This window comes from Cervus elaphus, chromosome 27, assembly GCF_910594005.1.
Source record: "Cervus elaphus chromosome 27, mCerEla1.1, whole genome shotgun sequence".
Taxonomy (NCBI): domain Eukaryota; kingdom Metazoa; phylum Chordata; class Mammalia; order Artiodactyla; family Cervidae; genus Cervus; species Cervus elaphus.
In genome coordinates this window covers 29,791,302-29,806,219 of record NC_057841.1, presented here as the reverse complement: position 1 = coordinate 29,806,219, position 14,918 = coordinate 29,791,302, and the positions used below count along the sequence as shown (strand labels likewise).

Genomic DNA, 14,918 nt, shown 5'->3' with positions numbered 1-14,918 from the left:
CAAAAGGAAACAGATATATTCCTCATAACAATCCTTTCATCAACCATAAAACACATAGGGCTTCCCTGGCGGTTCAGCGGTAAAGAATCCACCTGTCAAGCAGGAAACCGGTTCAATCCTTGGATTGGGAAGATCCCCTGGAGAAAGGCATGGCAACCCACTCCAGTATTCTTGCCTGCAGAATCCCATGGACCGAGGATCCTGGAGGCCTATAGTCCATGGGGTTGCAAAGAGTTGGACACGACTTAAACACTAAACATAAAAGTATAAAAACAACACTTTTCTTTCTTTCTTTTTTTTTTTTTTTACAATTTCCTAGTGTAGTTTTCACATTGTGACTCTGTATTATTGAGACCCTGTTAGGGCAACTGGGTAGCTAGAACTGCTCTTCATGACCTAAATGCTACCTAAAAGGAAAACAAAATTCTAGTTAACTTCAGGACAAATGATCAGGTGCTACAGATTTTTTAGAGCTAAAAAAAATCCAACACAAGTTACTATACTGCTTAATATTCCACTTTTAACTAACTGTGGAGTAAGAATGGAATTTCTAGTCCAGAAAGCTGTTCTACTATATTCAATCAAGTACAAGTTTCTATTGTTGGACTAACATTTAGCCAATGCATTTACTGAAAACATATTTGTAAATGAGAGATGGTCATAAGGTCCTTTATAGACCTTAAATCCAACGCTATAGCATGAGATTTCCTGGTTGACTATTTACTCAGTAATAAAAGAGAAAAATCTGTTCTAACATTTTTAACTTCCTAAAAAAATAAGTAGCAAATTGCTTGAAAGTACAAATTGGTAGATAGCATAATTTTAAAAATTTAGAAAAATTCATACATATTCATAACATCTATATATTGCTAGATATATAGAAATAAATTGAATTGTACAATATCTCTTTTAGAAAGATGAATCTGACAAAGACATGTCTAATTGCAACACTGTAAATTATCTCTTTGTGCATGTTTCTGCTAAGGCAGTAAATTTGGCTTCCAAATTATTTAAAAAGTCAAGACCATCTTCTTCCTGCTTTTCACTGCAGCAACCCACAGAACCGGCTGGAGACCCTCTTCCTTCATAGTTGTATGTAAGGACGTAATCTTGTGATGGCATATGCTCTTCATCCTGATTACACAGATGCAATTTCTGTAAAACAAACAAAAACAGGGGTAGTATTATTGTTTTAAACACACTGAAACCGATAAACATAAAATTTATTTTTATTTACCTTTTATGTTTAATTTTTAACCAGTGTGTCCTCTAATGGATTCCTACATACAAAAAATGCACATGGTTGGTCTATATCACAGCCATACCACAAAGTCAGTACATTTTAAACTTCTAGTAACCCATACAAATAAAAAAATGTATACACATTATATTTAAGTACATTTAAATTACTAAATGTAATATTTTAAATATTAATTAATATTTCATTTAATTAGTAAGTACAATTAAATTAGTATTAAATTAAGGTTTAATTTAACAAATGTTAAATCTTAAAAGTATAAGATTAAATTCTTATCCCTAAATTTTCTATCATCACAAAATGGTGATAACGTGCATAGTTATTTGGAATTTGAGCTTGGATAGTTAAACAGTCCTGATCTGGAGTCATAACTTAGTTTGTCAACTAGCTATATGAATTTGAGCAAGTTACTGAACATCTTTAAGCCTCAGTTTCCTGATTTCTAAAATAAAAATCAGACAATGAGTATCTCACAGGATCATAATTAAATGACAAAATAATAATGCATGAAAAGCACTCTTATTAAACAGCCAGCACACAGTAAATGTTCAATCAACATCAACTAAAATTGCTATTATATGCAGAAATAATGTGGGTAAGGATTACCACATTGTCTTCAGAATCAAGTTTCCAAGAGAGCCAAAACACAGCAAGATAGAAAGATGCACAAACTTTCAGTGAAACTTAAAGATAATCAAGATAACCTACAGTGTAAAAACCAGGCCAGAATAGAGGCCGAGTGATCAGCCACATTCACCCTGGCTGGCTGTCACTGGCCTGTCTGTGAATTTGTCAGACTCCTGAGCTCCCCCCCTTTCTAACCTATCCCTTCTCAAACCCAGAGCGTACTTCCTTGGCTTATGTTAGCAAGCGTCTCTCTTCATGATCATTTTAGCATCACACCCCATTATGAGACATATACATTGGAGAACACCCCTAAGAGTGCTTCTTAAGCTTTGCTCCACCTCAATCCACCTCATCTCCTAGACAGCTACTGGCTGTCTAGAAACAGAAACGAGATTAACTCAGTACCAGAAAAAATACTTAATCTAATGGCTCTCTACTCAGGTTGCACATTTCAATCATAGAGGAGATTTAAAAAAAAGAAAAGCCAAACCAATTAAATCAGAATCAGTCAAGGTGAAGCACAGCATTAGCAGTTTAAAAGCTCCCAGTGAATTCTGAGGTGCAGCCATGACTGAAAATCCCTTACTGAACACCTCACATCTTTTACATCCTTGCTTTCCTCTGATTAGCAACCACTATACTTTTGCATGGTGCATAGCTCATTATGGCTTCTCTGGTAGCTCAGATGGTAAAGAATCTGCCTGCAATGTAGGAGACCAGGGTTTGATCCCTGGGTCGGGAAGATACCCTGGAGAAGGGAATGGCAACCCACTCCAATATTCTTGCCTGGGGAATCCCATGGACAGAGGATCCTGGCTAATTTGCATGGTGCTTTTACATGAAAAAAAATAGTTCATACAGATCATATTATCTCATGTTCTTTCTAGAATTCTGTACAGATGCTTCGCTTTCACAGAGAGATGCAGATTTGACTTGGGGATTTTTGTAATTGTGAAGAATGAGATTTTTCCCTCTATTTTTCTATATTAAAAGAGTTTGTGAGATAAACACACACCTAAAAGTGAAATGTAACTTTAGTGAGGAAGAGTAGACTCCTCCAAGTTTCATGAGATTTTAGAAATTAAGAGAAAATGTGACAGATGAAATAAAATCTTTTAACTTAAGTAATGAAACAAAATCAAAGAGCAGGGGCAAAAATAGCCAGAGAGTGAGAGAAAGGATACATTGGAGAATATGAAAAAGAAGTTTCTGAAAATAGATGTTAATCTCAATTTCCTAAAGTTCTCCACTAGGACATTTAAATTGTAGAGACAGAATGCTCAGGGAAACTCACTTCACCAAGACGGGGTTGAGTGAAATTTTGCCACTCGGAGTAAGTGTATCTGGAGTTCTCCATCTCAACAGTGCCTCCTCTGCAGGAGCCCAGGGTGTGATGATGCCCGGCCCCATGGCATGACTCCAAGGTCTGGTGTCCTCCTTTCACCATTTCAATGGTTTCCTGCCCTCCATTTTTGACTCCAGATCCCATAGTACCACAAAAGCCCTGGTTAGCGTTGTTGACTGTCTGGGTCATAAACCCATTGGCAGAACACTGAAATGAAATAAAAGAAGACAATTCATGTCAGTTGGAAATGGAATCAAAGTAAAGTCACAAGAAGGCAAAGGAGAGAACTGGTTTACTCCTAAATATTTTATTCATTCATTCATTCAACAGACATTCATCATTTTCAATTGTGTGCCCAGTCTAGGGCAGACAATGCAAAAATAGAGACATGGTCCCTCAGTGGCCACAATGAGCTCTTACTCCAATGAGGCAGAAAAACAGACAATTACTCTAGGAATGATTACCATGATGTATAGGTGAACACATCAGAGGGCTTTCCTAGTGGCTCGGTTGGTAAAGAATCTGCGTGCAATCAAGAGACCACCCACAATGCAGGAGACCCAGGTTCCATCCCTCGGCTGAGGATATTCCTGGGAGAAGGAAATGGCAACCCACAATAGTATTCCTGCCTGGGAAATCTCATGGATAGAGGAGCCTGGTGGGCTACAGTCCATGGGGTCGCATGAGTCGGACACGATTTAGTGACTACACCACCACATAGGTGAACACAGAATTCTAGAGGGACACAGAGGAAGAGTATGAAAATTCAAACTCAGAGAAACTAAGTGGGACATACTGGGGAAACTCCAGGCTGAGGGACTCCTATTGAAATGGGAGAAAAATACATTATCTGCAAGAAGATCTAGATGAAAAGGCAAATAGAGTTCCTTCAGGGTTCTCAATTACAGCCTGTTGAGAATGGCTACTACCGATGGTTCAGAGAGCGAGAGAGAAGCTGGAGAGGTCAGAAAAGGCTATGCTAAAATTTTTCAGAAAATCTTGAAGACTATCAGTTCAGTTCAGTTTAGTTCAGTTCAATCACTCATCTGTGTCCGACTCTCTGTGACCCAATGGACTGCAGCACACCAGGTCTCCCTGTCCATCACCAACTCCTGGAGTTTACTCGAACTCATGTCCATTGAGTCCGTGATGCCATCCAACCATCTCATCCTCTGTCATCCCCTTCTCCTCCTGCCCTCAATCTTTCCCAGCATCAAGGTCTTTTCCAATGAGTCGGTTCTTCTCATCAGGTGGCCAAAGTATTGGAGTTTCAGCTTCAGCATCAGTTCTTACAATGAATATTCAGGACTGATCTCCTTCAGGATGGACTGGTTGGATCTCCTTGCAGTCCAAGGGACTCTCAAGAGTCTTCTCCAACACCAGAGTTCAAAAGCATCAATTCTTTGGTACTCAACTTCCGTAAGGAAAGTTCAACTCTCACACCCATACATGACTACTGGAAAAACCATAGCTTTGATTAGACAGACCTTTGTTGGCAAAGTAATGTCTCTGCTTTTTTATAAGCTTTCCAGGTTGGGCATAACTTTTCTGCAAAGGAGCAAGCATCTTTTAATTTCATGACTGCAGTCACTATCTACAGTGATTTTGGAGCCCAAAAAAACAGTCTGTCACTGTCTCCAATGTTTCTCCATCTATTTGCAATGAAGTGATGGACCCAGATGCCATGATCTTAGTTTTCTGAATGTTGAGTTTTAAGCCAACTTTTTCACTCTCCTCTTTCTCTTTCATCAACAGGCTTTTTAGTTCTTCGCTTTCTGCCATAAGGGTGGTGTCATCTGCATATCTGAAATTATTGATATTTCTCCCAGCAATCTTGATTCCAGCTTGTGCTTCTTCCAGTCCAGCATTTCTCATGATGTACTCTGCATATAAGTTAAATAAGCAGGGTGACAATATACAGCCTTGATGTACTCCTTTTCCTATTTGGAACCAGTCTGTTGTTCCATGTTCAGTTCTAACAATTGCTTCCTGACCAGCATACAGATTTCTCAGGAGGCAGGTCAGGTGGTATGGTATTCCCATCTCTTTCAGAATTTTCCACAGTTTGTTGTGATCCACACAGTCAAAGGCTTTGGCATAGTCAATAAAGGCGAAGTAGATGTTTTTCTCGAACTCTCTTGCTTTTTCAATGATCCAATGGATGTTGGCAATTTGATCTCTGTTTCTCTGCCTTTTCCAAATCCAGCTTGAAAATCTGGAAGTTCACGGTTCACGTATTATTGAAGCCTAGCTTGGAGAATTTTGAGCATTACTTTGCTAGAGATGAGGGCAATTGTATGGTAGTTTGAGCATTCTTTGGCATTGCCTTTCTTTGGGATTGGAATGAAAACGGACCTTTTCCAGTCCTGTGGCCATTGCTGAGTTTTCCAAATTTGCTGACATACTGAGTCCAGCACTTTCACAGCATCATCTTTTAGGATTTGAAATAGCTCAATTGGAATTCCATCACCTCCACTAGTTTTGTTTTCAGTGATGCTTCCTAAGGCCCACTTGACTTTGCATTCCAGAATGTCTGGCTCTAGATGAGTGATCACACCATCGTGATTATCTGGGTCGTGAAGATCTTTTCTGTACAGTCCTTCTGTGTATTCTTGCCACCTCTTCTTAATATCTTCTGCTTCTGTTAGGTCCATACCATTTCTGTTCTTTATTGTGCACATCTTTGCATAAAATGTTCCCTTGATATCTCTAATTTTCTTGAAGAGATTTCTAATCTTTCCTATTCTATTGTTTTCCTCTATTTCTTTGCATTGATCACTGAGGAAGACTTTCTTATCTCTCCTGGCTATTCTTTGGAACTCTGCATTCAGATGGGTATATCTTTCCTTTTCTCCTTAGCCTTTTGAGTCTCTTCTTTTCATAGCTGTTTATAAAGCCTCCTCAGACAACCATTTTGCCTTTTTGCAGTTCTTTTTCTTGGGGATGGTCTTGATCACTGCCTCTTGTACAATGTCATGAACCTCCATTCATAATTCTTCAGGCAGTCTGTCTATCAGATCTAATCCCTTGAATTTATTTGTCACTTCCACTGTATAGTTGTAAGGGATTTGATTTAGGTCATACCTGAATGGTCTAGTGTTTTTCCCTACTTTCTTCAATTTAAGTCTGAATTTGGCAATAAGGAGTTCATGATCTGAACCACAGTCAGCTCCCGGTCTTGTTTTTGCTGACTGTATAGAGCTTCTCCATCTTTGGCTGCAAAGAATATAATCAGTCTGATTTTGGTATTGACCATCTGGTGATGTCCATGTGTAGAGTTTTCTCTTGTGTTGTTGGAAGAGGGTGTTTGCTATGACCAGTGCATTCTCTTGGCAAGACTCTGTTAGCCTTTGCCCCTGCTTCATTCTGGACTTCAAAGCCAAATTTGCCCATTACTCCAAGTGTTTCGGAGAAGGCAATGGTAACCCATTCCAGTATTCTTGCCTGGAGAATCCCATGGATGGAGGAGCCTGGTGGGCTGCAATCCATGGGGTCACTAAGAGTCAGACACGAGTGAGCAACTTCACTTTCACTCTTCACTTTCATGCATTAGAGAGGAAATGGCAACCCACTCCAGTGTTCTTGCCTGGAGAATCCCAGGGACAGGGGAGCCTGGTGGGCTGCCGTCTATGGGGTCGCACAGAGTCGGACACGACTGAAGCGACTTAGCAGCAGCAGCCAGGTGTTTCTTGACTTCCTACTTTTGCATTCCAGTCCCCTATGGTGAAAAGGACATTTTTTGGGGGTGTTAGTTCTGGAAGGTCTTGTAGGTCTTCATAGAACCATTCAACTTCAGCTTCTTCTGCATTACTGGTCAGGGCATAGACTTGGATTACCGTGATATTGAATGGTTTGCCTTGAAAACGAAGAGAGACAGTTCTGTCGTTTTTAAGACTGCATCCAAGTACTGCATTTCAGACTCTTTTGTTGACTGTGATGGCTACTCCATTTCTTCTAAGAGATTCCTGCCCACAGTAGTAGATATAATGGTCATCTGAGTTAAATTCACCCATTCCAATCCATTTTAGTTCACTGATTCCTAAAATGTCAATGTTCACTCTTGCCATCTCCTGTTTGACCACTTCCAATTTGCCTTGATTCATGGTCCTAATATTCCAGGTTCCTATGCAATATCGCTCTTTACGACATCGGACTTTCCTTCCATCACCAGTCACATCCACAACTGGGTGTTGTTTTTGCTTTGGCCCTGTTTCTTCATTCTTTCTGGAGTTAGCCCTCCACTGATCTCCAGTAGCATATTGGGTACCTACCAACATGGGGAGTTCATCTTTCAGTGTCCTGTATTTTTGCCTTTTCATACTGCTCATGGGGTTCTCAAGGCAAGAATACTCAAGTGGTTTACCATTCCCTTTCCCAGTGGAGCATGTTTTGTCAGAACTTGAAGACTATGGGGACTCAAAATAGGGTTTTAATAACAGACAGGGGCCTTTTTTGTTTTTGTTTTGCAGCACTAGGTCTTAGTTGCGGCAAGAGGAATCTTTGTTTTGGCATACAGGAACTTTAGTTGCAGCATGTGAACTCCTTGCAGCATGCAGGATCTAGTTACCTAACCAGGGATCTAACCTGGACTCCTTGCATTGGGAGTGTGGAGTCTTGGCCACTAGACCACTTGGAAGTCCCAAGTGACATATTTTTTCTAAATAATATTAGACAACAATGTGAAAGACAATACAAAGGAGACAAGTTTAGTGTCATGGATATCAGAGAAGTCACAAATAATTCTAGGTGAAAAATAACAAGGATATAAACCAAAGTAGAAACAGTGATGACTAAAAGAAGAGGATGGACACCATAGAGAGCTTACTGGTGGTTGGATGGATGAGGCAGCACAGGGAAGGGTCAGGAGTTACTCTTATGTGTCCTGCTTGTACAACTAGATAGATGGCATAATTCCCAGAAATGAAGGATGCACTTGTGGGTGAGAGGAGGGTGAGCAAGTCAATTTTGGACATGGTAAACTTGAGAAACCTGTGGATATCCAAGATGAGTATATGAGAATGTGGTCTGGAGCTCAGGTGAGAGACCTGAGCTGAAGTGTAATTCTGGGAGTCACTTCCATGTAGCGGGGAGCTGAAACCATGGGAGTAAATGATCTCATCCAGAGAAAACTACAGACTGAAAAAAAACAAGCTAAGAATAGAATGACAAGAAAAAGCATGTTTTAGGGGGCGGATAAAGGAATTAGAGCTGTAACAGAATTGATCTGGAATAGCCACTGAGATAATATAGAACCAAAAAGGTGAGACTCTGAAGCTAAGAGAGGATTAGGGTAAGGTCAGTGGTGCAGAAAAAATCCATGTAGGGTAAGAGCTGGCTCAAATAAAGTAAGCACCCATGAGAGTCAAGTAAAAAGGTGGTCAGTGGTGATCCTTGGCAGGAAAATTTCCTGAGTGCTGAGTGAACAGGACTACAGTCAGAGAAACTAAGTAAAAATCTTTCTCTCAAAAAAATCAGTTTCAAAGAAAAAGAAATACAGAGAGATCTAGGGGAGGACAGAGTCAAGAGAATGTTTAAAAATGGAAAAGATTTAATTAAACATTAACTTAATGGTGGAACTACACATCAACCCTCCAGGCCATAGAGGAGAACCTGAATTATAGCAAATTACAACCTTGGTGTATCCATTCAAATTGTAAACCTTCACTTTCATGACAACACCTCCAGTATAAATAGGCACCGTTATGTCATCTTCTTACCAATTTATTTTTTATATTGAATAGGCAGGGTCTCTATCAAAGCAAAAATTTTCAACTTCAGATGATTTACTGAATCTGAAACATATCCATAAAAGTCATATATACTATTTCACTGCCTTGGGAAAAAAATACAAGTAAAGAGAACTGAAAAGTAGCCATTTGGTGGCACTGCTACCCTAGATTTTTTGTTTAGGTTGTTGCTACAGTAAAATTCTATTACAAAAAAAAAAAAAAAAATTCTTATTATCAAATCCTCTTGATGGCATGAGTTAGTCATTATAAGTACATGCTCAGAGATCCTATTGTGAGGCTAATGAAAGGGGAATTGGAAATAAACTAAAATCAAACCTGAACCCACATGCTCTCTAATCTCGGCTCCTTCCTACCCACCTCCAAGGACCTCCCTCAAGTTTATTCTCGCGGGGTATCAACAACTCCTTCTCCACATCAAGGATTTTCAGATTTGCCTTTCCAGTTTTGATATTTTACCCAGCTCGTAACCCCATGTGAATGCCTTTGACTTAAACTCAGATCTAAAGTTGCCATCTTTACTCACTGCATTAAAATAAGTTTACAGATAAACTGTGGAATATTGTTGCATTTTGTAAAAATATGCCGAAAATTATATACTGGTATAAAATTAATAATTTCAAGTCCTTTTGAGGAGTGCTGGTAACAGAGATCAGGTAAATAGGTGTGAGTATGTTATAGCGAAGCGGCTGATCAAAGTCACTGACTCCAGCATCAAATGGCAAAGAAAAAACAGTGAGTACAACTCAGTCATTCCCTTCCTAGACATAAAATAAGAAGTTACTATGAGTAAAATAGGGATAAGAAATATTTTAAATATATAAATAAGATTGTTTACCACCAACCATGGTGCAGTGGTAAAAGAATCCATAGGCCAACGCAGGAGATGCAGGAGATGTGGGTTTGATCCCTGGGTCGGGAAGATCCCTAGAGAAGGAAATGGCAACCCACTCCAGTATTCTTGCCTGGAAAATCCCATGGACAGAATAGCATGGCAGGCTAGAGTTGACAGGGTCACAAGGAGTCAGACATGACTGAGCACTCAAGATGGTTTACTTTTAAATAACCAAATAAAAAGTAGAGTCAGTGTGACAGAAGCTATAAGCCAGGGACAATGACTTTATATCAGGCCTTTTCTACATCTCAGGGTGAATATAGATATTTCTTATCAACTGTTTTTCTTTCACTTCCTTCCCACTATCAGATAAAATCATAACTCACTATGTTTGACTTGCCTGCATGAGGAACCCTGTAATTATTTCTCCATTCATAAAATAGATTTAGTCCCTAGTCCTCGACTCATACTCTCTGGGCTTCCCTGGTAGCTCAGCTGGTAAAGAATCTGCCTGCAATGCAGCAGACCCCAGTTCAATTTCTGGGTTGGGAAGATCCCCTGGAGACGAGATAGGCTACCCACTCCAGTATTCTTGGGCTTCCTTGGTGGCTCAGTTGGTAAAGAATCTGCCTGCAATGTAGGAGACCTGGGTTCAATCCCTGGGTTGGAAAGATCCCCTGGAGAAGGGAAAGGCTACCCATTCCAATATCCTGACCTGGAGAATTTCAAGGACTATAAAGTCCATGGGGTCACAAGGGTCAGACACGACTAAGCAATTGCAACCCCATCGACTCTAGCCTGCCAGGCTCCTCTGTCCATGGGATTTTCCAGGCAAGAATACTGGTGTGGATTGCCGTTTCCTCCTCTAGGGATCATCCTGACCCAGGGATCAAACCCACGTCTCCTGCATCTCCTGCTTTGGCAGGTGGATTTTTTACCACTGCACCATGGTTGGTGGTCAACAATATTTCTTATTCATCCATATTTTAATTTTCCCATAATCATTATTCTAGAAGAGCTATCTAGCTCATGCTGAAACTACCAAAAGATCCCAATTATTTATCCTCCCCAGCCCTGTGTCTTCCCGATCTTGTTGGTCAGCGTACCAGTTGAGCATCACACTGCTTACATTATGCCACTTTCATGCAAAAAAGCCGTGACTAGCTCTCCCTTATCAAGAAAATAAATCCAAAACCCTTAGTGCGGCATATAAAAGTCTCATACCCCACTGCTTTTTTATTACATCTTCTTCCTCCGGAACCTAATTCAAGTGTCAAATCTCTATTCCAGAACATCATTTCTTCCATTTTAAAGCAATTTATGTCCTATTTGTTGAATAATCCCTAAACTTTGCCATTTCCTGTTTTCATTCATTAGGCTGTTGTTCATATCTTCACTTTCAAGCCCTTCCTATTCTTTAAGTTACAGACTAACCTGTGAATCTTCCACCAGGCCTTTCTGTTTGATCCAGACATCATGAATATACTTACGCAGCATCCGTATCTTTGAACTCCACCTGTACCCTAACAAATTGGTGCTGTTTATTGTCCTGTTCCTATTTAGTTTTCCCACATGAGTAGATTCAATTTTTCATAAAGTGCAATCTTTTTGAGGGGAGAATATGCCTTATAAGAACTCTTTCATATATTTCCTCCAAAAGAGAAGCGTAGCGCCAAGCACCGCAGATATGTAAGAAAAAATAGTGGCAGTTATCTTCTAATCTAAACCCATCCCCACACACATACATTTATTAAAACACATGTATCTTTTTTTGTATTTTCTTAGTTTGCGTTCTCAGCAAGCTTTTCCTATTATAAATGGTCAAAGAGTGAGATAAACAGATAATATCTGAAAATATACATTGTAGAGAGCAGTCCAAAAGACTGCTCTTATAGTAAATTCACATCAAAGAAGTCGTAGTAAATCATAACACGAGAGGGTGGAAAAAAGATAACTAAAACAATGTATCTGGTGTAAGATGTTAAATAAATGCCACTACATAAGTATTAGAATATTGGCAGATAAAATATTTATGCCTACAAAATCTGACCAAATTAAGAAAATAAATTAACTCCTAAATTTTGTAGTAACTTCATAAGGATGAGTTAAAGAAATTATGCAAAATACTCAGATATAAATATCCATTTTTTTAAAAAATTACTTACCACCTTATCATCTCCAGGTGCTTCTGTGTTTGATATAATTAGATTTTGCTGGGCCAAATCTTCAGGAAAACCTTTTTTATTTCTGGCACTAATAACTCCACATACTAAAGTTAGCAATATAGCTGAGTTAAAAACAAAAACAAAAAAAAAAGTTTAACATGCATAGAATAAAATGCTCATCTTTTATTTCTTATTAGCTAAGATACACAAGAAGAAAATAAGACACTGAACATGGTGTCCCACAGATGACCTTGGCCTTTCTAAAGAAATAGGCCTTGATTTAGCTTACTTTTAAAATTTAAAGTAATTATATTTATATATTGATTACAGCCGTCTTTAAGAGTTTGAATTCCACCCACCATTTAAGTATTTCAAATCATGAATTTTTTAAAAATTAATGACTTTTATTTAGACAAAGACTTTAAAGAGATTTACTGACTCACAAAAGAATGGTTTGCCAATGTGAAAATATAACAAAACAGACTCTCCTCCCACCACCACCCACCCCAAAATAGAGTTATCTCCCCAGGTATCTTAATTAAACTTACTTTGTAATTTGCCTATTCAGAATTCTCATTCTACCTCATAATTGTATGAAGCTGGAATATGTGATAATAAAACTAATAGCAACAACAACAACAATTCTTTACAAAATTCAATAAGCCTTCATACCAAGGACTGCCAACCTACAGCCCTGAATCCAGCCCACCATGCTATATATCACTCATGAGCTGTGGTTTTTATATTTTTAAATGACTGAAAAAATTCAAAAGAATAATAGTTTATTACATGTGAACACTATATGAAATTCAAATTTTAATGTCCATAAATCAAGTTCTAATGGAACACAGTTATGCCAGTGGTTTAAATATTTTCTATGGCTGCTCTCTTGCTACAAGAGCAGATGTGATTAGAAACCATATGATCTGGCCCTTTACAGGGGCTTCCTCTGGTGGCTTAGATGGTAAAGAATCCACCTGAAATGCAGGAGGCCCAGGTTCAATCCCTGGGTCTGGAAGATCCCCTGGAGGAGGAAATGGAAAGTGGACCAACTCCAGTTACCTGTGGCCCTTTGTTACTTTTCCAGCTCCATTTCTCACTCCTCTTCCCTCATCCCCTACTCTCAAGCCACTTCAAGCTCCTCGCTTTCCTTGATTTCTCCAAGCATTCCCTCACCTTAGGCCCTCTGAACTGACTTTCCCCTCTTGGCTGATTCTTTCACCTCTTTCAAAAATCATCAAGAATAACCTTCTCACTTAGGCTGGCCCAACCATCTATTGAAAATGACCATCACTAACATCCAACCCCACCCTCACCCATACACACTCTACCCCACTACAGACCCTAATTATCTGGCTCTATTTTTCCCTCCAGGGTGTTTAATTTATTTATCACTTTACTGTCACAAGGAAGACTTTGTTTTGGTTTGTTAATTTTCATCTGCTTTGTTCACTGATGAAACCCAAGCACCTAGACACTTCCAATATATAATAGGTGCTCAACATATATTGGGCTTCCCTGATAGCTCAGTTGGTAAAGAATCCACCTGCAATGCAGGAGACCCCAGTTTGATTCCTGGGTCAGGAAGATCCTCTGGAGAAGGGATAGGCTACCCAGTCCAGTATTCTTGGGCTTCCCTTGTGGCTCAGCTGGTAAGAAAGGAAAGGCTACCCACTCCAGTATTCTGGCTTGGAGAATTCCATGGACTGTATAATCCATGGAATCACAAAGAGTTGGACACAACTGAGTGACTTTCACTTTCTCTTTTTCAACATATATTAATATTTATTTTGTTGAGTTGATGAAAAACAATGAACACGTTAAAAATGTACCATGCATTGCTTCATATGCATTAACTCAGTGAATCTTCAGTGTTACCCCATAAAATAGCTATTATAGGGCTTTCCTGGTGGCTCAGTGGTAAAGAATCCACCTGCCAATGCAGGAGACATGGGTTCAAACCCTGGTTCAGGAAGATCCCACATGCTGTGGGACAACTAAGCCCATGAGCCACAATTACTGAACCCATGTTCTACAGCCCGTGAGTGGCAACTACTGAGTCCACATGCCACAATTACTGAAGCCCATGCCCTAGAGCCCATGCTCCACAACAAGAGAATACACACAATGAGGAACCTGGGCACTGAATAGAGAGTAGCCCCCACTCACTGCAACTAGAGAAAAACCCCCAGGCATGCGGCAACGAACACCCAGCACAGCCATAAATAAAGATAAATAAAACTTTTTAAAAAATGAATAAGAAAATAAGCTACTACAATCATCCCCTTTACAGAGGAGGAAACTGAAGCACAGCAAAAAGGAACTTGCCCCACATAACATGGCTTAAAAATAATACAGCCAGGGTCCGAAACCAGACAGTCTGGTTCCAGAGTCTTACTCTTAACCACTAGTCCTATTACAGAATAAAGGAACAACAGCTAAAATAGACTAAAGGACTGAATGGAAATGAAAAGACAAGGAAAAACATGGCACCATTGGGAACTACACAACTGGTGAGAAGGAGGTTAACAGAATTTAATAAACATGGCAGGGTACACCTAAGAAGAAATACTGCTGTGATTTGAACATCTCCCACAAATCTGCAACTGAAACGAAATGATGTAAAATGCAAGTGGCTTTTGGTGGACTCGCATGTGGCAGAAGTTTTCAGATTGTTTGATTTGACCTTAAAAGGGGTAGTACGAGGACCAAGAAATAAAAGCTACACAATGACAGGTTTGGCACGATCTAAGGAATTTTCAACGGTTCTGTCCCAGTATGAAGTCTCTGATCTCAAACAGGATCTTGCTACCTCTCACAGAAAAGAGGCAATCAGAACTCAGAAAATAACACAAAAAGAATTTGTAAAGGGGACTCATGTCTGATGGATGGTTGGACAAGATTTCTTTTTAAAGACATTTTCTTGCACTCATATTTATCT

General features: G+C 39.4%; 2 protein-coding genes across 3 annotated transcripts in view; both read right to left on the bottom strand.

The window, feature by feature from the left end:
* Window positions 1-847: 847 nt before the first annotated feature.
* The window catches only part of DSC3 (desmocollin 3), a 49,052-nt gene continuing 34,981 nt past the window's right edge, over window positions 848-14,918 (bottom strand). Inside the window, exons 14-17 of one of the 2 annotated variants that reach the window (XM_043888778.1) lie at window positions 11,978-12,099; window positions 3,180-3,437; window positions 1,238-1,280; window positions 1,015-1,155 (exon numbers count right to left, since the gene is read on the bottom strand). In XM_043888778.1, the coding sequence (XP_043744713.1) occupies window positions 1,254-1,280; window positions 3,180-3,437; window positions 11,978-12,099 (407 nt within the window). In that variant the 3' untranslated portion in view covers window positions 1,015-1,155; window positions 1,238-1,253. Of the gene's footprint in view, window positions 1,156-1,237; window positions 1,281-3,179; window positions 3,438-11,977; window positions 12,100-14,918 lie in introns of both variants that reach the window. The other variant, XM_043888776.1, reaches the window with a different exon arrangement.
* The window catches only part of DSC1 (desmocollin 1), a 154,802-nt gene continuing 140,918 nt past the window's right edge, over window positions 1,035-14,918 (bottom strand). The window contains exon 17 of the mRNA XM_043888782.1: window positions 1,035-1,155. The gene's annotated coding sequence lies outside the window, so the exon portion shown is untranslated. The remainder of the gene's footprint in view (window positions 1,156-14,918) is intronic.